The 26,088-nt window shown below is 41.0% G+C and overlaps 1 protein-coding gene across 7 annotated transcripts in view; it reads right to left on the reverse strand.

Annotated features, from left to right (window-relative positions):
- Positions 1 to 26,088, reverse strand: part of kcnma1a (potassium large conductance calcium-activated channel, subfamily M, alpha member 1a) — a 158,341-nt gene that overhangs the window by 15,452 nt on the left and 116,801 nt on the right. For 3 of the 7 annotated variants that reach the window (XM_085427991.1, XM_085427987.1, XM_085427985.1), the window contains exons 19-24: positions 18,307 to 18,400; positions 14,277 to 14,403; positions 13,187 to 13,411; positions 12,448 to 12,640; positions 8,129 to 8,242; positions 4,768 to 4,898 (exon numbers count right to left, since the gene is read on the reverse strand). In XM_085427991.1, coding sequence (XP_085284117.1) covers positions 4,768 to 4,898; positions 8,129 to 8,242; positions 12,448 to 12,640; positions 13,187 to 13,411; positions 14,277 to 14,403; positions 18,307 to 18,400 — 884 coding nt within the window. Of the gene's footprint in view, positions 1 to 4,767; positions 4,899 to 8,128; positions 8,243 to 12,447; positions 12,641 to 13,186; positions 13,412 to 14,276; positions 14,404 to 18,306; positions 18,401 to 20,098; positions 20,453 to 22,040; positions 22,122 to 22,445; positions 22,479 to 25,832; positions 26,007 to 26,088 lie in introns of all 7 variants that reach the window. The other 4 variants (XM_085427990.1, XM_085427992.1, XM_085427989.1 and 1 more) reach the window with 3 other exon arrangements.

A 26,088-nucleotide genomic window follows, 5' to 3' on the forward strand; every position in this document is an offset into this window, starting at 1 on the left:
AACAAACACACGTGCGGCTTGGCACTTGTGCTGTACGTAACAAGTCACGCGACGTGACGCTGCGGCTGTGATTGGTTCGGCTCTGCGCTACTTAATTTGGATTGGCTGACCTTTTTTTTTTAAAGAGGACAAGAGCGGCGAGGTCTATCGCGATAGCTTAATTTCTCTATCGAGTAAAAGTTATATCGCGATACATATCGTTATCGTTCTATCGCCCAGCTCTATTACGAGGTCATTGCTTTGGGAATCTCTTAAGGCATATGTGCGTGGGCAAATAATTTCTTTCTCTGCCCATTCCACTAAAAGCCACAAAGCCAAACTTCAAACTTTGACTACACAAATTTGTGACATAGATAGACAGGTTGTTGACAGTCCCACTCCCGATTTGCATAAAAGACGACTTGACTTGCAGACTGAATTTGATTTACTTTCTAAGGCAGATGCTGAACGTCTTTTACTTCGTGCGCGTGCGACTTATTATGAATATGGTGATAAGCCCAGAAGGCTTTTGGCCCATCAGTTAAAACGTCAGGCCTCGTCTCGATTAATTTCCCAGATTAAAGATGCGGCAGGCAACTCGGTCTCTGATTCAAAGGAAGTAAACGAGGTGTTTAAGACGTACTATTCCTCCCTATATGAATCTGAATCTGCTGCTGACGCCTCAGAGATGGATTCTTTTTTTAACGGTCTTACAATGCCCACTGTCGATCCTGTTATAGCTGAACAATTAGATGCCCCTCTTAGGCTGGATGAAATTGTGCATGCAATCAAGACCATGCACAATGGTAAGGCACCAGGACCTGACGGGTTTTCAGTTGAATTTTTAAAAACTTTTATAGACAAGTTAGCCCCACTACTTCTTTCAGTGTATAATGAATCTTTTGAACGTGGTCTATTGCCCCCTACATTGTCTCAAGCACTAATTACTGTTCTCTTAAAGAAGGGTAAGGATCCTACGTCTTGCACCTCGTATAGGCCTATTTCACTGCTGAATGTTGATGTTAAAGTCTTGGCTAAAATTTTAGCAATTCGCCTTGAAAAGGTTCTTCCTACTATTATTTCAGATGAATAGAATGGCTTTATTAAAGGCCGCCAGCTGTTCTTTAATGTCCGCACGCTTTTGAATGTCATTCTTTCCCAACACTCAACCACTAATCCAGAAGTAGTTATCTCACTTGATGCTGAGAAAGCTTTCAATCGTGTAGAGTGGAGCTTTCTCTTTGCGGTCTTGCAAAGATTCGGTTTCAAGGACAGATTCATTTCATGGATTCGACTGTTGTACAGGGCACCCCAAGCCAGTGTCTATACAAATGGTGTTTCCTCTGGCTACTTCTCATTGTCACGCGGGACGAGACAGGGTTGCCCCCTGTCCCCCCTACTTTTTGCTATTGTAATTGAACCCCTATCTGTAGCTTTGAAGGCCCTTCCTCATTTTCGTGGTATTTCCCGGTCAGGCCTTGACGTAAAATTGTCTTTATATGCAGATGACCTGCTTCTATATGTTTCTGATCCCTTATCTAGCATACCATCGATTGTGTCTCTACTAAACAAGTTCGGCTCTCTGTCAGGTTACAAAATAAATCTTCTTAAAAGTGAATGTTTCCCCATAAATTCTTTAAGTCTTACACTTAAACAATCTGACATTCCTTTTAGACTTAGTCCTGCTGGCTTTAAATATTTGGGAGTTAACATGACTCGTACTTTGTCTTCTCTATACTCTTCCAATTTCTCCCCTTTAATGACTCAAATTCAATCAGATTTTCAGAGATGGAAATCGCTACCTTTGTCCCTAATTGGTCGGATCAATGCTGTAAAGATGAACATTTTGCCTCGATTGTTATTTCTGTTTCAGAGTATTCCTATATTTTTACCTAAAGCTTTTTTCAAAAAGTTAGACCAGCTAGTTACATCGTTTTTGTGGGGAGGGAAACACCCCAGGGTGAGGAAATCATTATTACAGAGACTGACATTTGATGGTGGTCTTGCCTTGCCTAACTTTTTATTTTACTATTGGTCCTCTCATGTTCACAAATTGACCCATTGGCTTGAATCTCAAGACCTGCTGTGGTGCAAACTGGAACGCCTGTCGTGCACTTCCTCATCCTTAGAAGCTTTATTATTCTCTCCACTACCACTTAAGCCTTCTCATTTCACCCAAAATCCCGGGGTACAGTCTAGTCTAAGGGTCTGGTCACAATTCAGGAGTCATTTTAAGTACATCTCTGCGTCAGTACACATGCCCATCACGCAGAACCATCTGTTTACTCCTGGCCTCATTGATGGTACCTATGTACAGTGGAAGCGTCATGGTATTAATACATTTAAGGATCTCTATAAAGATGGCACTTTCTTAACTTTTTTAGACCTGTGTTCAGAAACAAATCTTCCGGCTACCAATCTATTCCGTTATTTTCAGGCACGGCATTGCACTTCTGCTCTCTTCCCCTCCTACCCTCTTCTCCCAAATGTCCAACCATGGGAGGAATTCTTATCCCTTAAACCCAATAAGAAGTCAATTATATCTTTAATATATAAACAACTTATGGATTTAAATGTCCATTCCGTTGCTAAAATTAGGGGGGCTTGGGAGCAGGAGTTAGGAATAATTTTTTCGGATCAGCAATGGGAGAAAGCAGTATCCAATGTCCGTTATAGTACGTCCTGTGCCAGGTTACAACTCATCCAGTTCAAGGTGTTGTACAGGGTTTACTATTCAAAGTCTCGTCTGTCTGAGATTTACCCACAAGTGATGGATCAGTGTGAGAGATGTCATGCCACCCCATGTGACCTAGGCCATATGTTCTTTCTGTGCCCAAGACTCCATGGCTTCTGGAGTCAGTATTCAGTTATTCTTTCCAAAGCTCTTGGGACCCAAATCTGCATGGACCCTTTTCTAGCTGTTTTTGGGCTTCCAGTCAACACTGGTCTAACCGACCCTACACACTTCAAAATATTAGCCTTTACATCACTTTTGGCTAGACGTTGCATCTTACTCCTTTGGAAATCTTCAAAGCCACCTTCAGTTTCTTTTTGGTTTAGAGATGTGATGTCATCTCTTAAATTGCAAAAGATAGGCCTTGTGGCGAAGGGCAAATACAGAGAATTTTATTCTATCTGGGGCCCCTTCGTGGACTATTGCAAGTCATTAAACGCTCTACCAGCTGATTAATATCATGTCTCTTCCCCCCCCCCCTTTTTTTTTTTCTTTTTCTCTTTCCCCCCTTTTGGGGTTTGTGTTTGTTTTGGGTTTCTTATTAGGTTTTGTTTTGTTTGTTTACTTAAGCGTGTGTGTTATTGTGTCTGTTCATGTAAGAAAAACTAAAAAATATGTGAGGGGAACAGATTGTGTTGTCATTGTAAACTACTGTACACTTGTCTCTCAATAAAAATATTAAAAAAAAAAAAAAAAAAAATATTTTTTTAAAAACTGACTTTGAAAACAGAACCATATACATGAATAAATACAACTAGATATAAGTGCAAACATGCTTTTTTGGCTTTTTTGGGGGGGTTAGTTGGTGAACCAGCCCTTTAAGTATTCAGTATGAGAAATGTTGCATTAGGTTGCACTAAAATATACATAAAATTCAAGATACATAAATCTATCAAATTTTAGAGCTACATGGTCAAGGACATTTTGCTAACCATAGTACATGTGGGATCATTGCATTAAATAAAACACTAGTACTTCCACAAAACATAATTCTTTCCTCTACGCACCCCACAAGGTCTGCTTTGACTTCCGAAACAACAATTTGACTGCGATCTGCAAGTGTCAGGTTCTCCTGTCCTTCAAGCCGATCAGAACCTGCTTTTGCTAAGAGTGAAGACAGCTGATGTCACCAGGCAGACGGGCCGTAGTGGCAGCGCCCCTCACTGGGACCCTGACAGGCCTGCAGAGCCTCATGATGGATGAGCAGTGTCCATTAGCTGGCTTCACCTCTGACCAGTGCCAGACTACAGCTGACGCCCGCTATACTCCCTGCACAGCTCAGCTTTGCACGCTACTCTAACCCCTTATTCGCAGAGAGAACTGCTGGAATTAAGCCATCACAGCACCAAAGGGAAACAACACACTTGGTCATCGGGAGAGGGAGAATTTTTCTGTAGCTTGTTTTCTGCCCATTTCATCTTTTTTCTTATCTCCGGCTCAGTGATCACAAATGACAAAACAGCATTTCTTTGGCCCCTTTCTAGCTGCACATATATCACCACTACTACACTAACTTTTAGTTTACTTTGTTAAAATAAAACTCCTGAAAGTTAAACAGTCAACACTTAGGGTGAGTGATGCCAACTATTTCTCTTCTGATGTCAGTGGAGTTGGCAGGCATATGTGATCAATGTACTGTGCCATTTCATTTACCAACTTCTGCCTACTTGAAATGCCAAAACTGCGCATCTACTTAAATTTATGTCAACACATCATCTCAGGATGTGTTTTTTTTATTATATACACCAGCTGAGTTTGTAACTTATAGGTAAGTACAGGTACATCTGAAAATTTATTGTTCTAAAGCAATTTAATTGTAAATAAGGAAAATAAGGAAATGATCTGGGTTTATTAACATAATGCAATGTCTTAACTCTACCTTAATCTACAGTCTCTACCTGAGCAACAGCATGCAGTTAAGTCTTTATGTACTTTATTTGAAACTCTTCTCTAATGAATATAGCTATTAAAGCATGCAGATGGAGAATTTCAAAAATAAAAATTGTAAAATTTAAAACAAGCACAGTGGGTTTTCAGTCTGTTTAGGAACTCACCGCACTCATCAGGGAGTCGAGTACACTGACAGCGAAGGCGGTGCCGCAGGCGAAGGGCTGAGTGAGGTACAGCTCTGTGTCTGGGTCGTCATCATCATCTTGGTCCAGGAACTGAACGTTTGAGTCGTTCACTGAGAGAGGGGACACAGCCGAGTTAGAGACGGGCAGAGTGAAGTGCACACCTGAGAGTTTAATAGCATACGATACACTTCTTCTTCTTCTTTTTTTTTTTAAATGCTGAGTTACATTTTAAAAGATTAGGACACATCTTAGTAATGGAAGAAGAAGGTCTCAGGCATATAGGTATTGCGGTATGGTTGGAGCTTCCAATATAATGCAACATCAGATGCACATTATATCTCACTGCATATATACACCACTGCACTTACTTTAAAACACAAGAAAAAAAAATAAAATTCATTTCTTCTCCAAACAATTGACATGTTTTCCACTGATCATGAAATCAAAAATTATTGTAAAATTGATGCCCAAGTTTAAAAATACTCTTCTTTTGTCCTCATATGTTTAATTGTTTGGAATGTGACAAATATGTGTTGCTGAATAAAATACCTTTTTCATTTTTTAATATGTATATTGTAATATATGTAATTCTATGTACTGTATATAACATGCAGGGTGCGTTTCATACATTTAGGCAAACCACAACTTTAGATAACCATTGAAGAAGTCCCCAATCTTAGCATCTCTGTAGCTACTATATACTCATTTTGGTTTTCCTTTTATTATTTATTATATTGCTATCCAAGGTACATAACTGCACAGAATTTCAAAATACAGTGACAGTAGCATACATAAAAACAAAAACAGATATGTATTTTTAAAAAAAGCATATATCTATATATTTATAAGGGTTCATTAAAAAGTAAAATTTGAGACTTCAACAATGGCTACTATCTCACATGAGAAAACCATGCACTTAATGACATGCTATGTTTTTTTTTTTTGTTTTTTTTTGTTTTTTAGGAAATTCCTTCTTGATGGATGTGTTTGTCACATCATCACCATTGTGGAGATACATCTCACATATTTACCTGCGCCCCGAAAGTCAAATTAAAACCAGATAACAACACACTTTTTATATTATGATGAAGAAAAACATGATCTGCACAGTCTAAATGAAACTAGCCTGATAATAAATGGATTTTTTTTTTAAAAAACCTCTTAAGTGTAATAAAAGAATGAGTTCTTGCTGCAAATCTTTTTCCCTATAATGTATTTCTAGCAGCAGTGGACAGCGATGAATCTATGAGCCAACATTACTCTAAAAGAGAGCATCACACAAGTTTTCTGTTCGACTTGTGCAGTATCTGTGCCTCAGAGTTATGGCATGAGGGAAAGAAAAAAAAGAAAAATACATTTTAAAAATAAACAAACAGCTTAAAAGATTTTGTTCGTTGTTGTTATTTTTGAAATTTGATTTCTTCCCTTGTTTCCTGTGAGCTGTGGAACAAAAATGTCAGTCAAAGAGAGAAGGGGGCTGATGCAAACGGGCCTGGGCCAACGGAGTGAAGGGGGGGAAAGCGGGAGTTAGTGTGTGTGTGGAGGTGGCAAGGAGGGGAGGTAGGGGTGGTGAGAGGCCGAGGGGGTGTTGCTATGAAAACAGCCACAAGGACAGACTGAACATGATCAAAGGCCTAGCGAAGCTCTGCAAAAACCCAACTGGAAGAAAGAAAACAAAAAAAAAATGCCCCAAAATAAATAAGAAAAATAAAAAAATCAGTAAAAAGAGGGCCAAAACAAGACAGTCAATTTCAGCCAGAACGAAGGATAAAAATGTGTTCAAAGTGAAGCCATGGGAGCGGCGAGAGCCTTGACTGCAGCCAGATAAATCAAGACAAGCTGATGAGGAGCGGAGCGACGGAGCGAGGGGGAACGAACGGCAGCAGAGGACAAAGGCTCAGCTTACCCAGCTCTGTTATCATTTGTATGCTGGTTCCACTTTTTTTTTCCTGACTGAGTGAAACCAATGGCAGTAGTTTGCCAGGTTTAGCTAATGGTGATGAGACAGTGCAGAGAGAGGGAGAAATTGTGTCGTTATTGAAACAGTTTCAAAGACTGCAGTAAAGGCATTCGGGTGTCTCGAGACTGCTCGCGTCAACTTCGGAATTACTCTGAAATATTCACGGCTGTCCGGTGTCTAAAAGTGAAGCACCCCGGATTAGAGTGCACAGTAGATACGAAGCCCGAGCTGTCACAGCACCTTGCCGCTTCAACAACAATAAATAATTTCATGGTAAAGCAGTGAGACGGATAAAGAAAAGGATCTTATCCATAAACACACCTACTTCACACGCCATGCAAACAAAATTGATCACGAAACTCAGATGAAGCGTGTTTTTTAGGTTTGAAAGTGACTTTAATATGCTTCTGGCACTGTAACCTGAACATATGACAATGTAAGTACAGCATATATTTGGCGTAAGACATGCAGCCACTCTTCCCTTTGTATTCTCTTACTTCTTCCTTTCCTAAAAGACAATGTTATCACATCTAGTGATGCTGCAGCTTGAAAATTTTCTAAGCAAAGACCATGCAGAGAGGCAACTCCAGAGCCATGAGCATTAAGGTCCAGGACAGAAGCCTTTGGCTCTAACGTGGACTATCTAGTTTTGATGATTACATATGCGGTTAGGAGTGTAATGGGAGAGGCTCAATTCAGGTAATGGCAGTGCTGGTTACAAGTAATATTAGGCAGCTTCTTTCTCTTTCTGGCCTTTTCTTAGCTGGCCTCATGCTCCATTGCTCCCTAATTGGGTCAGAGGAGACAGAGTAGCTAGTCTCTAGTGCTTTAGAAGGCCCCTCGGAGATCTGAAAGTTTCATGAGTCCCCATCACCATTGGGAATACAACCAGTGGTATTGTGATTAATAAATGGACCCATTTTGCAACCAAGGCACTTTTCCTCTTCTACCTTTTCTCTTCCCTTTTCTCCCTCTCTCACTCTCTCCATCAGGCTGAGTTTCTCTTGTCCATTAGTGGACAAATGGCAGGAGATGTGGCTTTTGTCCCGAAAGTGCGTGTTTGATACCTTTAAGTTGAGTCACCACTTGACCAAAAAAAACAACAAAAAAAAAAAAAAACCTTGCAGGATCCAGTAACCCACATCCGAATATGAAGTTGAGTTGGGCAAAGCTATCAACAACATGAAAGTGGACAAAAATTCCACACCGTGCATTCTTTAGTCTGTTTGACCTCGAATGAGTTGGAACTTTTGATAGCAGAATGATGCCTGAGATTATTAGCTCTGTGTGTCTACATCTGGAAATGAATAATGAGTTGACTGGTAGTTACTGGATGTAACATGCAATGTTTGCAACTGAGGTGGGTGGAAACAGTTTTACCTAGTTCTGTGATGATGGGGATGTTGGATCCGGTGGTGACAGATGCCTGACGCACGAAGCCATGTACTGGACTGCTGTCTGGAGATGACCTGTCCATTCCAGGAGGCGTGAAACCTTTACACATTCGGAAACAAAGACATTGGTTGAATACATCAGCAGATAAAACAGTGTTATGGATCAAGTATTCAGGCTGGTCAGCAAACTTTATAGCTGATGTAAAGGGTTTAAATCTTAATATCTACTTAATACAAATAAAGTCATGTGAAAAAGAAAGTTTTCAGTTCAATGCCACCCTCACTGCTTCCACAGGCATTAAAGCCAGCCGGGTGCTGCTAATCAAATGTACCTGATTAACTGACCATCAGCAAGTGTGAGCACCTCTATAAAAACACAATTTTTGACAGTGTGCTGGTCTGGAACATTTGGGTGTGCGTTAACACAATGCCACAATATTCCCAATAGTGGACATCCCAGCATCACCCCAAGTTTAGACCAGGCAAAGCTTAAAAAAAAAAACTGCATAAAACCCAAGAGCTACAGGTTTGACCCTATAGGCATCAATTAGCATGTTAAAGGTTAATGTTCATGACAATGTAAGTAGAAACAGACAGAATAAGTATGGCTTGTTTGGAGGTGCTGCCAGCAGAAAACCTCTTTTTACTATATAACAGCATAACTTCAGTTTAAGAAAGTTAAATTAAAAAAAAAAAAAAAACAACCCAATGCTTCTGGAAACTGTCCTCTGGAAGGACAAGACCAAAGATGAGAGGTTTGGCCATAGTGTATAGCACAGAGGCAAATCTACAACAGAATGGCTGAGAATAAAATGAATCGAGGTGCAGCGATGGCCAGTTAAAGCCCAAACTGATAATAAGGAATCTATGGCAGGACCTTAAGAGACATGTGCATAAATGAATGCCTGCAAACTTCAGTGAACTGAAGCAACATTGTAAAGAAGCCTGGGTCAAACTTTTCCCACAAAGATGTAAGAGATGGATAAAGTCATGCAGAAAAAAATTACTTTAAGTTATTGGAGTTAAGATGGTTCAATAAGCTACTGAATTCACACGACTGGGCATTTAAAGAAAAAACTGTTGCTTCAGCTTCAATTTATACTAAAAAATAACTACATGATTTTGATAGGTTTCTATTATTACTATTTACATTTGAATAAATAAAATATAATAAAACAATAAAAAATTATTAAAGTTATAGCAATATGTTACTTTTAACTAATGTTTTCCTACTAATTTACTAATTATTTATTCTTTGAGCCCTAACTTACATTTTGTGGTGTTTTTTGAATTTAATTTAATTTTGTTTCACCTCAAACATATAATGCTATTACCAATGCGACTACTCTTTATGAGGCATAATAATTTAATAAACATAAAAAATCAGATTCCAACTTAAATGTCGTCACTGTGTATCGGCTTAATGTGGGTCTTACTCTTTATGACAAATAGCAAAACAAAAATGTGCAGTCTGTATGTTTTATTGTAGAAGTATCACCGGCATGAGGGCATGACCTAAAACTCTGCATCAGTACAATTACAGATGCATTCTATCTTACCCAGCATGAAGTTTTTGATGTGCACTTTATGTGCGATTCAAATGTGTGGATTGAAGAACACACACGGACACAAAGAAGGCAGCTAAGTGAAGCAGGCGCCTGCCTAAAAACTGCAATAGTGATACTGTGCTTTTAGGGGTCAGCCAAGACATATTTAGCATTCACATCCCTCCATCAACTGGCAGACATAAATTTTATATGTTGTTCATTTTGTTACAATAAAATTGGTGAAGTGGATCCTGAAAACCTTTTATCGAAAATGGTGTGGCACAGAACCATGAAATACAAGTGCAAGTGACAGGAGTATGAATTCACATGACTTCACATTTTTGCATTTCCTCAAAGTGACAAGTAAACACCTTAAATCTGTAATGCTATATGCATAATGCATCAACTGTGTTTTGACATCCATCATTTAATGCTGACTACAGCAAAATGTCAGCTTATAGTGCCACCACCAAGGAAACATAATGCAGGGAATATATTCAGGTCACAAAGTTTTAAAAGGCTTGCAAATTCTCTCTGTGTGCGAGTGTGTGCGTGCCTTTCTGTCAAGAAACTCAATGAGCTGCTTACATTACAAAAGAGATCTTTCAGCCCTTTGCAACGGAAAAGGCACCAAATAGTTTAGTACACAGCGGGAAGCACACACTGAACTGAAGCATGGATAATCATAACTTTTGTTACACCAATTATTGAACTAGGAGATAGCAGCGGTTTGACACTTCAACCAGGGAGCACAGCTCAGATAGTGCAAGCATCATTTTGTCGATGTCCATAAAGGATGATGTTTACTCCACTGGAGAGTGACAGCAAGTTTTTTGGATTCTGCCTCTAAAACGCCGCGCTTATTGTATCATAGTGAACATGAAGACTGTGGGAAGACGTAGGAGAGCGCCTTCCACTCTGCGCAGCGCAACCCCAGAAAGTGGCGTTGGTGAGAACAGGGATACATGAGGCCTGCTGTAGAGCTGCTTTCAAAACCTGTTAGGTTACAAACAGCTCAAAAGTCGTTATGCAGTGTGAGCTGGCAAAATCCAAACAGAGAGCTGAGCCTCTACTGAGCACTGAAAAACAGAAGAGCTCAAATGTGTTTTTCATATGACCCATATGAAAAACACTGTTTATCTCTAAAGAAAGACACTGTTTATCTTTATAGACTAGTCTTGTGTCCTTGTGATTGAAATAACAGTATGCTTCTTGAATTGCCTAATTATACTTAAAACAGTCAATTTTCCTCTTTTATATGTTTTATATTAATGCTAACTTTTTTTTTTTTTAATGAAAAATGAAAATGATGCCCCAAAGCAAAGACGCTGGCTTTTGCTTTTGTTAGACTGTAACTTAGTTTATTCAGCTACAATCTACAATAGATGAGTGAGATCTGGGTTACATGCCCCCTTATCCCTGTAGCCCTGCGGGCACAGCTATGCTCTGTGGTTGACTACATGCTACAGCAGCCGGGAGAAGCTCTCCCCCAGGAAAGCGCATGTTTACTTATTCATTTGCACCTCTAAATTCCACAGACAGCGTCTGAATGAGAGCATCGCTAGGAGGAAGGAATCCTCACAGCAATACCCATGATACAATAGCAGCGCCTGGTTATATGAGTGTATTTTCTTATGTATGCATGATTGCATGTCACTGTGTTTTCTTAAATGGGCCGTTAAAGTAAGACCCGGTTATTGATAACGCCAGTCTCAAACCATTGGTTTGGGTTAGAAGACATAAACCTGCGAGCTTCTGGATGGACGTGGCTTTCTGCAAGTAGTGCTCCCCAGAGTGGACGCGCTCTCAGATTTACTCCTGCCGATTGTTGCTTGCTGGCACTATTATCGACAGCGTATCGCTCACACAGGCTGGAGAAGTAACTGCATCGGCATTCTAATAAAAATGTGGATATGCCCTCCATTACGAAAAGAAAAGAAAAAAAAAGGCCTCTTGAACCTTCACTTTGATTTGTATTTACAACAGTCGCTGTGGTGGCACTAACTGCTTACCTCAAGGCATGTAGAACCTTTCAAGCTAATCATAAACTGAGGATCACCTGTTTGTGAATGTTTGTGGATAGGATGCCTTGGCATGAGTAACCGAGTGTGTTACGCACCCAAACGCGTGCGCACGCTATGAAGCACTGAGGTGTGTGCGTGCATGTGTTGCTGTTTTGTTGTGACTAATGAGGAGCAGCTGAATTGGCCTGCCTGGTGATTTGTACTAGCTGCTTAATGATGATGAGGCCTGATGGGATGCCTGGTTCGTATGTTTGTCTGCAAACATCAACAATCTGTTCCAGACGATCTGCCAGACTCCAGATCAGGGGGAACAACATCAAATGACACAGTCATGTTGATTACATCATTAAAAAGTATTATCAAAGGTTTAGCAGCATCTAATTGCCAGGGACAAGACTGAAACCATCAGAAAATTGTGCGGAGTAAACACTCTTCAAAGGCTTGATGAAGGTATAAACACAATGTTTCTGTGTGTGCACATCTTCAGTTAGAGTTACAGTAATGTCAGTTTACAGACGAGACTCAAAGCAGACTTTCAGAGAATTTCAGTTATGAGCGCTTAGCAGACTCTGTGCTCGACAAACTACATCTACCCTTCCTATGTGGCCTTCTCACTGCCCTCCAGTCTTTTCCTCTTTTCCTTTTCCATTTTTTGACTACTCTCCTTTCCTCCCTCCCATAACCTGTCCCCTTTGGCCAGGAGTGTACATGGAGTCTAATGGGACACTTCTTACCTTGGGAATTAGCCTGTAAGACCCCAATGCTGTCATCAAACTGCATAGATTTGATGTTGAGTGTTGCCAAGATGCATTCCTTATCCTGCAGAGACGCATCTTCGATATTGTTCTGATTGGCTGACAGTATTACACACATGTCGCAGAGGTTGATGTTGACAGCCCTTAAATCTGCCCGACTTAATGGTGTACCCTTCAGGGCGAGGGGAACACAGAGAAAGAGCAAGACAGCGAGAGAGAGAAAGCAAAACACAGAGAACAGACAGACATGGGGGAGAGAAAAATAAATTTAAGAAGTGAGCAGAGTGGGGCTGTGGGAAATTAGTTAACAAGTATTCTTGTTTTGAGGCGATGACATTCCACTGATCTAACCGGGCGTTGGAGATTCAGAGACATGGACTAATCTAAAGGCTAGCCTGCGCTGAGGGCTGTGTTTGTGATTCTCCTCTGATCATCAGTCAAACCAGGCCTAACAAGCTCTAAGGCAGCAAGCCACGCCATCTGTGATGGGCACTGCAGCTGCAACGCTCATAAACTCCACTTTGGATATGCAGGATGTGTCACTGCTAGGGATGAGGGAGGCTCACTGAGCTCTCATGAAGTAATCATTCAACTGAGAAATGCGCGATCAAACTCAAAATGACAATCGCTTGAAAGATTTCAGCATGAGTGCAACTTAAAATGTCAGCGCCTTCTAGTTGGACAGATATTCAACATGCAGGTGAAGTAGTACACTCACAGGTAAGATGGAGACCTTGGGGAAGTTGTGTAAAGTTTCCCACTCTCTCCGAAGGTAATCCAGCGAGCCCACAAAAACTATAGGCTTTAGCTCGTGGTAATGGAAGTTGCTGGCTCTTAAAGGCATCACCAAGTTTCGCAGCCCCACTAAAGCGGACGTGACATCCCCAAATATACAGACCACTACATGGCCGCTTAGCACTGTCATGGAGGCTTCACTCCGGGTCTGTAGGGAAGAGAGGGACACGGGGAAGGGGGGGAGAGAAAAGCAGAGAATGAGGAAAAAAAGCGAAGGCAGAAAAGAGATGAGGAGGCACATAGAGACAAACACAGGTTTACAGAATAAAAATGAGTGCCGATAACAGAAAACTGGGTCAGGTGCATGAAGTTAAAACCCCCCCAACATATCTAGAGTTTAAATGTGCTTAAAGGCATCACATAAACTGTTATATATCCACATGTAATCATTTATTAACCATGTGTTTGGTTTTATTATTAGCTCTTCATTAGACAAATTAAACACGCATGAATGTAAGCTGTAAACTGTTACATTCATAAAAAAGTACAGCTGCAAATTGTATCATATTTTCAGCTGGCGGCAAATGATGTTTATCTGTGTATCTGAAACATTTTGGTGAAGCAGCCTTCATATTCCCTTGAGTTGAGTGAAAACAGCACCTGGGTCACTCGAGTCTTAGACAAAGCAAAGATATGTCATATCTTTACTATGCACAGTAGGTGACTGCGCCTCCTACTTGATCCTACACAAACAATTTATGCACTAACATAAATGCTTTAAACCGTCTCGTTAAAGCATCTGAGAAAAGTCATGCACCGAGTGTTGAAATGCTGCTCACTCATTCCTTGGTGGATATACACATATACTGTATATATAAATATAAAAACAAACTCACCTTGAAACAACAGAGAGGCAGTGAGAGAAATTTCAATACACATTAGTATGTGATTGTGTTACTGCAGTACTGAGGGGAAACATTTGCTCCTGAGCATACTTACTAGTACCTTCTTTTTTTATATACACTATTTTTCCCCTCACTGGGTAGCAGTTACAGAACTTTTGCCCCACTTACCAGGATGACTTTTTCGATGTCTTTTGAAGGGCACCAGTGAAACATCCCTGTCGAGTCATACCTCTTCACGTTCATGTCCATATTCTCAATTTGTTCATTTCCAGGAATTAGAAGGGGATCGTGTCGACTGGAAAAGAGAAAATATTTACGTTAGGCTGTTTTGTGGCAGAAGCCAGGCAGGGTTTCTTGATATCTGTGCTGTCTGATCGTTAAAAGTCCATCTCATTCTCAGAGTATGAAACTTTCTACTGCACTGCATAACTAGAATATCTTTCCCTCCAATCTGTCTCATCCCCTATGTAGAGGCATCAGAAAAGTCAATGACCCTTGTGCTCACTGTGGTACAGAGGAGAACAGCAAGATGTGAGTACTACTGACTGAATGGCATGACAACACAAGGCCAATTACCAGCTTTTACCCTCTCTTCCAGTTCCTGACGCCATGTGGCGCAAACAGTAAAAGCTCCAACAGGCTCGCACTTTAAATATTTCAGGAATTTGCCCAATCACATTTTGCTTTCCCAGCTGATGGTCATTAATGTTTCAGCAGCATGTCACAACCAAACAGGCTAATCCACAGCAGTGGGCTGCTGAGTTTTATCTGCTGTAACACTGACCATGAAAGGGTTCCTGTCAGTGTTGTTACGCTGCCTCTCCTGTTCTTGAACTTATTCTACAAGACATGTTCTCACAGCCCCTCTGAACACGGTCCAGAAAATGTCATCAAAAACACAGAGTCAAGATAAACGGCGGAAGTGCTGTTTTCCCACAAAGGCCCCTTGTTTTGCAGCAATGTAAATGTAGTTTATTGAGAATTTAAGAAAAATTATGAAAATTCAATACTGCTGATAGTCCTAAAAAAAGGGGGGGGGGAAACTGCAGAGATAGACATGTGAGTAATATGGGAGAAAATATCTCAAGAATTTGACATACATCTCTCTCAGTATCACTCTCTCTATCCTCTATCAACACTGTCATTCACTGACAAGGCTTTGATGTTGTTTCTTCCTTCAACCTGCATTTGGATTGCATGCCATCGCAGGCAAAAGTTAAAGTTAAAGAAAAAAAAAAAGCTGTCAATTAGCCACCCTCTCTCTCTCCACCTCTCTTTCCCCCCCTCTCCCCTCTATCAGTTAGAGCAGGTGATAATAACACTGACAGCATTTAGTGTTTTTACACTCAGGCTGAATCTTTCATCCAGAGCCGCGTGTTGCGCCAATCAACTCCACGGAGCCCCCCGTCACTTCAATCTGCTCAGCTCTGCTCGCCTCCACACAGGGGCTGACTGGCGCATGCAGACGGGCTGCCGCTCCACCTCTCACTGCCAAGACAGCTATCTTTCACAGAGCTGTCAGCGGTGTGACTGGCAGCCTGTCACAGGCTCCGCACACCTCCTTCCTCTTCCTTCTCCGCGCCTCGGGTTGAACCTACCACAAGGCTCAGGCAGAGCAGACATGACGTCTGTGCTACGGGGCCACGCCCAAGGGATATCAGCTGCAGATGATACTGTGACATCTTCTGCAAATGGATGCGTGTTGTCAGTCATGACCCATCGTGAAGGTTTGTGTGGGTGTGGGGTGGGATGGGATGGTGTTAGCGCCACGGCAGGAATGCGGTTCATTAGGAAATTTACAAGCTGGATTGGCTACTAATAAATTATTTAACACAGGGCTCCTAAATGTCACCCAAATAGCAAGCGAAGTGACAGATAAATGCAGATATTCTCTGCTGAGAATTTTCAGTCCTGAACAAGTAGATGCAGAATTACGTGAACTTTGCTTAATTTCTAGCATTGTACCAGAATGCAAACTAAATGTTGTGCTCGGTGAAATACAATATTTTATCAGATGCACTTTTATGGAGGACAAACAGTATTTCCCTTACAGCATGTCTCACTCCGGTGCCTCCCTCCCTCCCTCTCTGTCTCTTTCTTTCTCTCGTACCCTCTCCCTCAGTATATTTCAAACAGAGTTGAATTATTCCAGTGTATCACTCTGCAGTCACAAAGCTGGGGATGGGCGTGCTCCCCCAATCCCTCTCTGCCAGACTACGAAGGCAGCTTCTTGCTTTGAAAATTTTTCCCATCATGCAAACTGACAAAGGCATGCTTTTCAAAAGCCCACAGCCAATCTGTTGATCATTATTTATTTACAAAGGCCTTCAGGCTGCGAGTCCTGTAAAAACCATACTTGATACGTATGTTCGCTCTCTTGCTAGCTCTCCACTGTGTTTTCCCCCTTCTTGCTTGTTGAATAAAGTATCCCTAAGGCTACCTCAAACAATCACTTTTCATTCTGCATAAAATCCACCTCGCAAAGCACAACGGTTTATATAATATATATGGTCTTATATGTTGACAGGGGCAGCTGTGAAGGGGTGGAGGGAGGGACTGTGGACTGCGATGGGTAATTTGATGTTCTGCTAAAGGCTAATACTTGGAGGGGAAAAAAAAGAAAAAGCTACACCTATAACAGAGGACCTGTCATCCCAGCACCCAAGAGCCAGCAGAATACAGAAGCAACCCTAAAGCAGAGAAAACTTTGACACCGCTTTGAAGCGTTTTCAAAACTGAGTAAATAACTCGCAAGGATTATTATCACTGCGAGATCAAAGCGCAGATGCATATATTACATGGCAAACGGGGACCGTCTTCTAAGCAGAAAAGGAAGAGAAGAAAAGGTTTTGTGCTTTAAGTTAGGCAAACTAAAGAACCTTTTAAAACAAGCAGTTATCTGGAAATGTGCCAGTGTCTCGTTGTTTTTGTAGCAGTTTGCTCCCTCTGAGCAAGGGCATCTGAGCTGATGCTCTGCTGCGAACTAGACTGAAGGGTATGACTCTGTGTTGGGCTAATGGTTTGGCAAGTGTGAAGGCTTATTAAGTGCTTGTTTTGTTGTGAGGGGGAGGCCGACAACTATACTGGACAAAAATCACATAGGCATGCCAGTGCAGTAGGAGGATTGCTGCCTGAGGGAAACTAGCAGGGCTAACGTACACGGCACTCAACCAGAATGGTACAGTAATAAGTGAAAACATTATGCAGTGTATGAAAGAGAACAAAACAGAACTACTTTGTATAATAGCTCATATTTATATTGACTTTATTTGGAAATGTTAACTATTCCACCTTAGAGTTTGCTTATTTTTTAAAGGGTTTAAATTCCATAAATAAGATTAAGATTATATATATTACGAGGTCTCTCTTTAGAGTTCCTTAATGTAAACCCTCGCTCTCATTAGGAGACGAGCAGTGTAGCTATGAGTGTTTCTGTCCTGTTAGATCTTCGCCACCGTGCCTTCATCCCGCCGTCCCAACCCGCACAGCTCGGCCTCCCTGCATTTTCCTCTCAGTCGTGCGTCTAACCCCGCCTTGCAGTCAGAGGAGCACAAAAACCTACCCTTTTTATCTTTCAAAATCAATTAACAGCAGTTTAATTCCAAAGGACAGGATAAAAGGAAGGTAATATTTGAATTCATATTTGATTGTGACGATACATCTCGCATATGGCCTTAAGTACCAGATACACTACTCACAGGGGTTCCCACAATAGACGAGTAGCCCGAGGGCAAAGTAACCATGCAGGTCTCTCTGATTGGTTGGTGGTGTCATTAGTGCCAGCATTGTTTAAGGAGTACATGTGGACCAGAACGGAGGAGGTGACAGCTGGGTCTTTAAAGCCAGAGGAGTTTTCAAACGGCTCCTCACAGCCGCTTTTCATGACAGAAATATTATTTCAGCTCTGTCATTAACAGCTGACAGCATGCCATCCTAAACAGCCAGCACCTAACAGGGCATTTCTCTTCTCTTTTTCACTCACAGAGTTTCTTACCTCCCTCTTCTGCCACCCCTAATTTGCCCCCTCCCATCCATCCAAACTCCCACCATCTCACCATCAGCAGCATACGCCTCTGAAGTATCTCTCAGACACATACCACCCCCCCCCCCCCCATGCTCCCTCCCATCTTCCTTATATCTGTCTTCCTCTCACTCCCAGTTTGAAGGCTGGAAGAAGAATAAAATCAGCATCTCTTACCTCATCATTTTGGGCGAGCAGTTGGGTGAGTTTCGCATCCCTCCGTTGCGCTGCTTTTTTTTGGGCGAGAGCGTTGACGGATGCTCGTCTTCGACTGAAAACACATGCGCACAATGTCAGAGCAGAGACAGACGGTTCAGAAAGAGAGCTGGACCTGACATGAAAATAGGCAACAATCAATCAATCATTCAATGCAAACCACAAAAAAAGAAACTGAACGCAAGAAAAGGAAAATTAATAATTCAATGTGTCAAAATGGAAGGGAAATAAAAATAGAGAGAGAAAATATTAGTAATGGACAAATGATTAAATCTGAAAAAAGCCGGAGGAAACCACGGAGAGAAAACAATTCCTGACCTAAAAGGAAGGTTTATTTAAAAAATAAGAATTTTTTTTTTAAATGTCCCCCATGTTGTGGCTATACTAAGGTGCAATATTGCACATCCTCCACTGACACTTCACTGCGTCTGTTCACCCACCGAACTCTGCAGGCGGTTGGACCTCTAGCAGTTTACATCCAAGTGACCATGCTTACCTAAAGCATTAATTGCAATGTGATGCTACAGACTGTTATTGTCACTGGGGCATGGGCAAAAGCAATGACAATGATATAAATACAGGTTATGGAGATGAATTTTGAGTGCGTAGTTGACTTCCTAATGAAACTACTTGAACCCCAACACTTGTGAAAACTTGTGTCGGATTAAATATACAGCGTCTTTGTTTCATGTTTTGCTGAACAATGCTGTGTTATTTTATAGTCCTCTTTTGTTTGTTTTTTTAAAGATTATTTGATCACATTTGAACTCGGTTTTCTGTCAGCCATGCTTCGCTAGGTTGAAAAAAAAAATCATCTAAAAACAAAAACACTGTTTCTGAAACTTTACTTGAGTCCCAGCCAGACAGAGAGAATGAGAAAGAGCAGCCGGAGTGAGTCCAGGCCCAGCTGTCTGAAGATTTCAGTCAAGCTAACAGTAGTCTGATCTTCTTCACTGTCTGTGAGTTTCAAGAGCTTTCAGACAGGCACCCAGATACTCTTATCCAATCTACGCTCTCCCAGCGCAAATGTCAAGTGCACCGTCACTTCAAACCCGCATTAGTCCTTTGGTTAGAAATCAATAACACAGCATGATATTAGTGCAAATCAATGTGCGCGCTGCAAGCCGCGGTTATTCCAAGCATGTTGAATTTCATTATTCTCTGAGCACCCATTCTATGCTGTCACCTAATTCTGCTAATAAAAGATAAGAAATATGGCTTTGCCTTCTAATAAAATGTCATTCTCTGACATTTCCTTTATGCAATTGGGCAATCAGAATAGCTAATATCACAAGCATTTTACACTTTACAAATAATTCTCTCTCTGATGTACTTTGAAAATACCACACAGCAGAAAGTATGCTTTCCTTGCTATACCATTTGACAAACTCCTCTTGGTTTAAACTTAATTTTTTAACATTAAAACAATTGAACTTTTTGCTTTCACGGACACCACGCTGCATTTCCCCACTACATAATGATATTAGTGCAAAATCCCTGAGCTCACAACACCTAGAGCCACTTCTGAAATAGCACGTTGTCTACAGTAAATTCACCTGTTTTATCCCGGCGCTTAAAAGTTATCTCATATAGACAGTAGCAGCCACTGCACTAGCAGCCAGATCTGTGCAAAGCAGCAGAAGAAACAACAGCAGCAGCTCCAGCAGAGTGAGCCGTCATGCAGCAAACAAGACAAAATGAAGAGACGGGACAGCATTACTGACTGATGCATCCCGCTAAGGGGCCAACCTACAGTGCCTACTGTGACTGAGCAGCATGGCATTACTGGGGTGGCAGCGGTATTTCACTGGCAGACTGCGGGCCCGGTTCAGTCGACTTTCAGCCAGGGATCTGGTCGCCACGTCTCCTGGACCCGAGATACTGAAGCGCAATTGCGAGGGGTCGTCCCCGGGCCCCAGCCGCATGTGGAGCAGGCATCCTTTACGGTTATTAACGAGAGGGATGTTGACTGTGCCAGGGCTGACCAGGGGGTCCTGGCTGGGGTGCAGGGCATTGGGAAGGAATACATTTGAGGTGATGGAGGTGGAGATGCAGCCGGTGGTTTTAAGTGTTCTGTTTTGAAAAGGCGGTCTAACTTCATCCGTTACTGTCAAATAGTGGAGAACAAAGAGTGTGAAAACGCCTGCTTTAAATGCTCAGAAATGACTGAGAAAAGAAGTGTTATTGTATTTCAAATTAGATTTTGTTAAATAGATATTTCAGGGTAAATTCCATAAAACAATCATTATTTCACAGTATGTTAAAATGAATATCTGATCACTATTTAAGAAAAAATGCAATTTAAGTTTTGACTGAACCAGCTTAAAGCGAAAATATATTAATAATAATGTTAATAAATAAAGGCAGGAACCATGTAGAATTTCCTAAAAATAGTTGAAGCCTTCTTAATTTGCTTTTCATTTGTGTTAAATTCATTAGAAGCCTCTTAACTTTACTTCTCATTTGTGCTGCGCTCGGGTAGAACAAAGCAGAGGCATGGCTTGGCTAAAGCCAGTCAAAACCAATTAGATATTGTCACTTCAAGTGAGCGTGGCACACAACAATAATGTCAACAAATAGAACTAAATATTTATAATATTATAAATTCAAAACATCTAATCATTAAACATGTATTGGATTCCTTTTGGATTATGTACACAAGTGTGATTTAATTCCGCATGAAAAATGTTGAAAAACAGAGCATTTGGAATTTTCACTATTACACTAAATCGCTTGAGTATGAGAATAAATACTCGCATATGTACCAAATATGTTCAGCAAGTCGTTTCACCAAACTCACAGAAACACACACTCACACACAGTCCATCTGTGGCTGCAGAGTCAACCCGCATGTTTGTATGTACTGAAAGGGTCATGGCACACTGTAGGAAGACAGCAGTGGGAGATGAGTAAAATATCTGGTTGCAAAGTTGACTTGGAGAGGCGGAGCCCTTTTCCTCCCTTTGGTTGAAGGGTGGTTGGTTGGTTGTTTGGAGGAGAGAGCATGCTTGGGTGGCCCTGGGCGATAAACAGACATTTATCCCAGCCGTCAGCTGCCTCCTTGATTTACAGGGCGCCACCGATAGCTCCTGGATTCATCTGGCCCTTGTCAAACACGTGCAGCGTTACAGAGTGTTCACCCGCCCTGGCAGGTCCACTGTGCATCCTGAACAACCCAGACGGCAACTGTCCCTTCTTGAAATGATAATCACATGACGGTACTGTCCTGCATGCAAGCCTTATCAGATCGCCGTGACCCAATGTAAACTGGATGATGAGGCGGAGGAATAACAAGTAAAAATGTTTACTTTACTATGTGAGCTAAGCTGGCTTTGCCTTTACAGTGTTTGCTGCATGAGCGAGCTTTGTTCTTCAGCTGCATTGCAACTGCATGAAAGAGCTTTTTAAAGCCATGCATTGTGGTCTTTACAGTTAAAAAAGGGAAGAAAAAAAACCTTATGATTACTGCGCTTCCTTTTAGTTTGCTTAACAGGTGAGGCAGCCATTATTTAATAAAGGAAACCAAAAAAAAAGCCTTTATTGTCAGTATGCCTAATAATAACAAATACATTTAAAATGTAGACACAAAGTGTTAGAGGTGACAAATAACATTTCAAAAGTGAAATGTATTCTTAACCAGTAAAATAAAGGAGGGGGGGGGAAAGTCATTTAACAATTATTTACCAAAGATTTACCTATATTGCAATCAGCTTTGAATCGAACGCCAGCCTCTTTATGGCTTCCACTGTTTCCTGGTGTTGTAGCGCCATCTGCTGCTACATGCAGCACAATACAAAAAGAATATTTCATGGATCTACATAGTGTTATCAAACACAAAATGATCTCAGTACTTTAGTTTGCTGTCAAAATATGTTAAAATGATTTTATCATATTTAAGTTAAATATAAATAAACTGGATATTTTAAAAGAAACACTGAAAGTTTTTCAAAAGTTGGTTTCCTTTTTTTTTTTTTTTTTTTTACAGTAAAAATACAAAAATACTTAAGCAAAGCATCGCTACTAAGAATGTTATATGACATGCTGAGGGAGCTATACTCTATACACAAAGCTATGGCAGAAGGACAGGGAAACACACTTACGTGATCTGACAAATCCGTTATACTTATATTTGGCTGGGGAGGATGCAAAGACAAGTGGCAGGTCACACACAAGGAGAGAGGGTGTAATGAAAGAGACACATTAGGAAAGACATCAACATAAGAGCCGTAGATGGAAATTAAATCAAATGTAAATCTGATGTTGTCTCACCAAAAGGTATGAGGGCACAAACCAAAAAATGAAAGTATAAATAATTAAAAATCACTGTAAAACCCTAATGGTGGCACTGATTACAGTATGATGTGATGGCACATAAAAGGCAGACAGATGAATGAAAGAACTGTCCATTCACAGAGTGAACCATGCTTTTAGGAAAGTGTACTACACCTGTAATGAGATGTAATGACGGTCTAATGGCTGGTTTTAATACATTTGAAAAAAAAAAGGAAAGAACTACATTACATGTCACATCATTTCCGTGTAGATTTAGCAATTCCATTTTTTCCCCATTTTATAATAGAGTTTCGTGGGGGGGTTTTATATCTAAAAATGATGGGAAGTGTGAGGCGGAACAAATAAAGCCACAATGGGAAATAAAGAAAACGAATACATACTTCAGTGCATGTATAAATCCAAAACAGACAACAGCTGCTCAAAACAGCTGCGCTAACAGAGCACTAATGCATAGATACCTGATTTTCGCATGCAGTCCAGAAGTCTTATACAAATAGAGATTTTAAAAATTAGGGTTTTTTTTTTTCATAACTTGAGCTCAGTGCACGATCTTTGGGGTTGTACTTTTAAAGGGTTCACAAAGGTCTCCACTTTTGCCAGTGCAGTTAATTCTCTGGTAATTACAGTTTTTGACCTTGACCAAGAAGATATTAAAGACCGGTACCACTAGAACTACTAATGTAGTAAGCACTTGAACTCAGAGCTGCTGACACTCCCCACTCTCTCCCAGAGTATCTTCCAGCAGTAAAGGTCACAGTGAGGGCCCAGGGCTGGCCTATGACACAGATCCTCAAAAAGAGACCCACAGTGGCCCTGGCATCTGTCTCTAGCAATCTGCCCGCACCGCAAAGGCGGCAGACTAACTGGCTAGCATCTGGGGCATTGCGAGGCGGCGTAGGACAGGGTGGGTGGGGGAGGGTGGTCGAGGGGGTGGAGGTCTGCCTGGTGGACAGGAGCTGTCAGGGCAAGTTTGGTGATGAACCAGCAGGGCTGGGAAAATGCAAACATAATTTCTGTGTCAGGATGGATAAGGTCCCCAGCAATGAGATGCAGATTCACACACATGCATAGACACCGAGATACAAGTGCATGTTGTTGCGCACACAAGATGTGCACATGCGCACATATACACAGCCCAGAAGGTTGTGGACAAGCCGAAACCATCTCCCTAACCCCAGGCCCACATCCCTTGTCCAGAGCTTAGCAAACCAAGTTGAAACCTCTTAACTGACTAAAGATTTTCTAAAATAGTGAAAGTCAAGTCACAAAAAAGACTTGTTTCATTTACAGACAAAAAAACCTCTTGATGTAGCCAAAGAATTTAGAATAAAGTAATATGTTAACTGCCTATAATAAAAAAGAACAATGGAGAACTACATTTTTCTAACCACTTCATCTGCATACATATCATTACTCATTTAATGAGTTTGTGTTAAAAGTTGCCATAATAAATATTGTATTAGTCGTTAAAGCAGTTTACAGTTGTATACTTCTGCCATCCTAACTTGCTGATAGCTGTCTGTGCTACACACAGACATGTGGCCCTAATTTGGCACGTGTAGGAAAACAGCAGCTTAAACGAAGCAGTGCTATCCAAGAGATCAATAATCAAAGTGCAAGAAAAAAATTAGTTCAGAAGCGTATGAAGTCATCGTGGATAAAGATGTCTTATCCTCTCAGCCTGGTGGAAAAAAAAAAAAAAGAGGAAATAGGGAAAGGAAATCCAACAATCCCTGACTGACAAAGCCCAATGCGCTCCTTCACTAAACTCACTTTGTTCAGATGAAGTCAGGGTTAAAAAGAGAAAGAAATCTAAGACAGAGGAGGCTTTCCTGAAATCCTACAGGGGGTTGAGGGAGAAGTGCGATCAGTAACCATGTAATGGCCAGTAATTGGTACCGAGGGATATCAGCGCAGGCCCAACTACAAGAGGCCAAGCCAAACTCATCATGGCATGTTTGACACTAATCTAGGCTGAGTCGGCAGACGGTGGGAGAATGTTGAGAAGGAAATCAGATCTGTATGTCTGAACCCAAGGCTTTGATAGCTAGGCCTACTGCTGCCATGTCTAATTGACAAACAATTTAGTATTTCCCATCCACTCAAAAGGAAAACAGATTTAAGGCGATCTTCTAGGAGCCTCGGGCCTCTTACCTTTCCTTTATCAAGCCAGAAGCACTTTTTATAGTTTCCTTTTTGATTTTAATTTCTCCTTCTCTTTGCTGTTCCTTTATCTATTTTCTTGTACTCTTCCCAGCTACATAAAGCATTCTTTTTCTCTCATTTTATTTTTTCCTCCTTCCTATTTCACTGCCACGTTCCTACCGTATAAATGTGACAAACTATCAATGGCTGCAGGACAGATGAAGTGCAGGAAATACAAGTCTGAACAATACAATTAATGTGGGGGGGAAATGCATGTATGTTTTCTTAACCGTTGCATAAGTAAAATTTGATTTCAGTTCCATTATTATCTGTGCCCTGCTCATCATTTTTAAGACCTGGCAAGATGATAGAGGCTTAAACGGTATTTCATTTATGATTCATTTAAAATCCACATGAAAGCAAAGCCAAAATCTTAGTATAGTTTCTCATCAAGGTTAAAAGAAAATGCAGAAAAAAGCAAAACCTACGTCAACTGAAAAGTGTACAAACTTAAAAAAGGATTAACTCAGAGGTTTGAAAGAGTCTTCAAAGTAAATGTACAAAAGGCACAATTAACAAATGTTATCATTAAAATGCAGAATAAAATCTTTCATTTTTGTGTATTCAGACATCTTACCTGAAACAGTTAAAAAGAGACATAAAACACCACGCTCCAACAGTGACATTATCACACGACTGCATGACTGGTGCCGCATGCGGGAGCCATATGTCTAACATCTACAGTACTTACAGCACCACCACTGAGCCACGTCACCACTTATCAACCACACATACTATAAATCAAAGAAAATCTAACCAGATATAGAGAAAGAGAGAGATAGATACAGAAAAAAAAATAAGATCAATATAGAAAAAAAAATGTAAAACAACACAGAAACACATAGACCACGGGTACACAAACAATGGGGTCACAATAAACAAATTACACCTCACGCACGCACGCACACACGTACGGTATGGTACACGGTACGATACACAGAGCACACACCACAGACACGTAACAGCATGTGTTGGGCGGTGTAACTTACAGGCACGTAAAGTGGTTGCGCAATCATGAACAGAGACAGAGGAAAGTGGGTAGGCCCTCTGAAGGGTGTCCATGTTACTATGTACACTGCCTGACATGCAAGAGCAGTCTTGCTCTGAACGGCCGCAATCAAAACAACATGCCAGTTTCATTCGTTTGTAGACGGACATCTTGGCTACAGTCATGTTTTGGGATGAGAGGAGAGGAAAAGCAGCAGGTTAATGGCAAAAGGAGAAATATACATCTAGGGGAAGTCG

Source organism: Rhamphochromis longiceps, linkage group LG13, assembly GCF_057381845.1.
Source record: "Rhamphochromis longiceps isolate RC_006_pf linkage group LG13, R_longiceps_female_GT1.1, whole genome shotgun sequence".
In the NCBI taxonomy this organism is placed as follows: Eukaryota; Metazoa; Chordata; class Actinopteri; order Cichliformes; family Cichlidae; genus Rhamphochromis; species Rhamphochromis longiceps.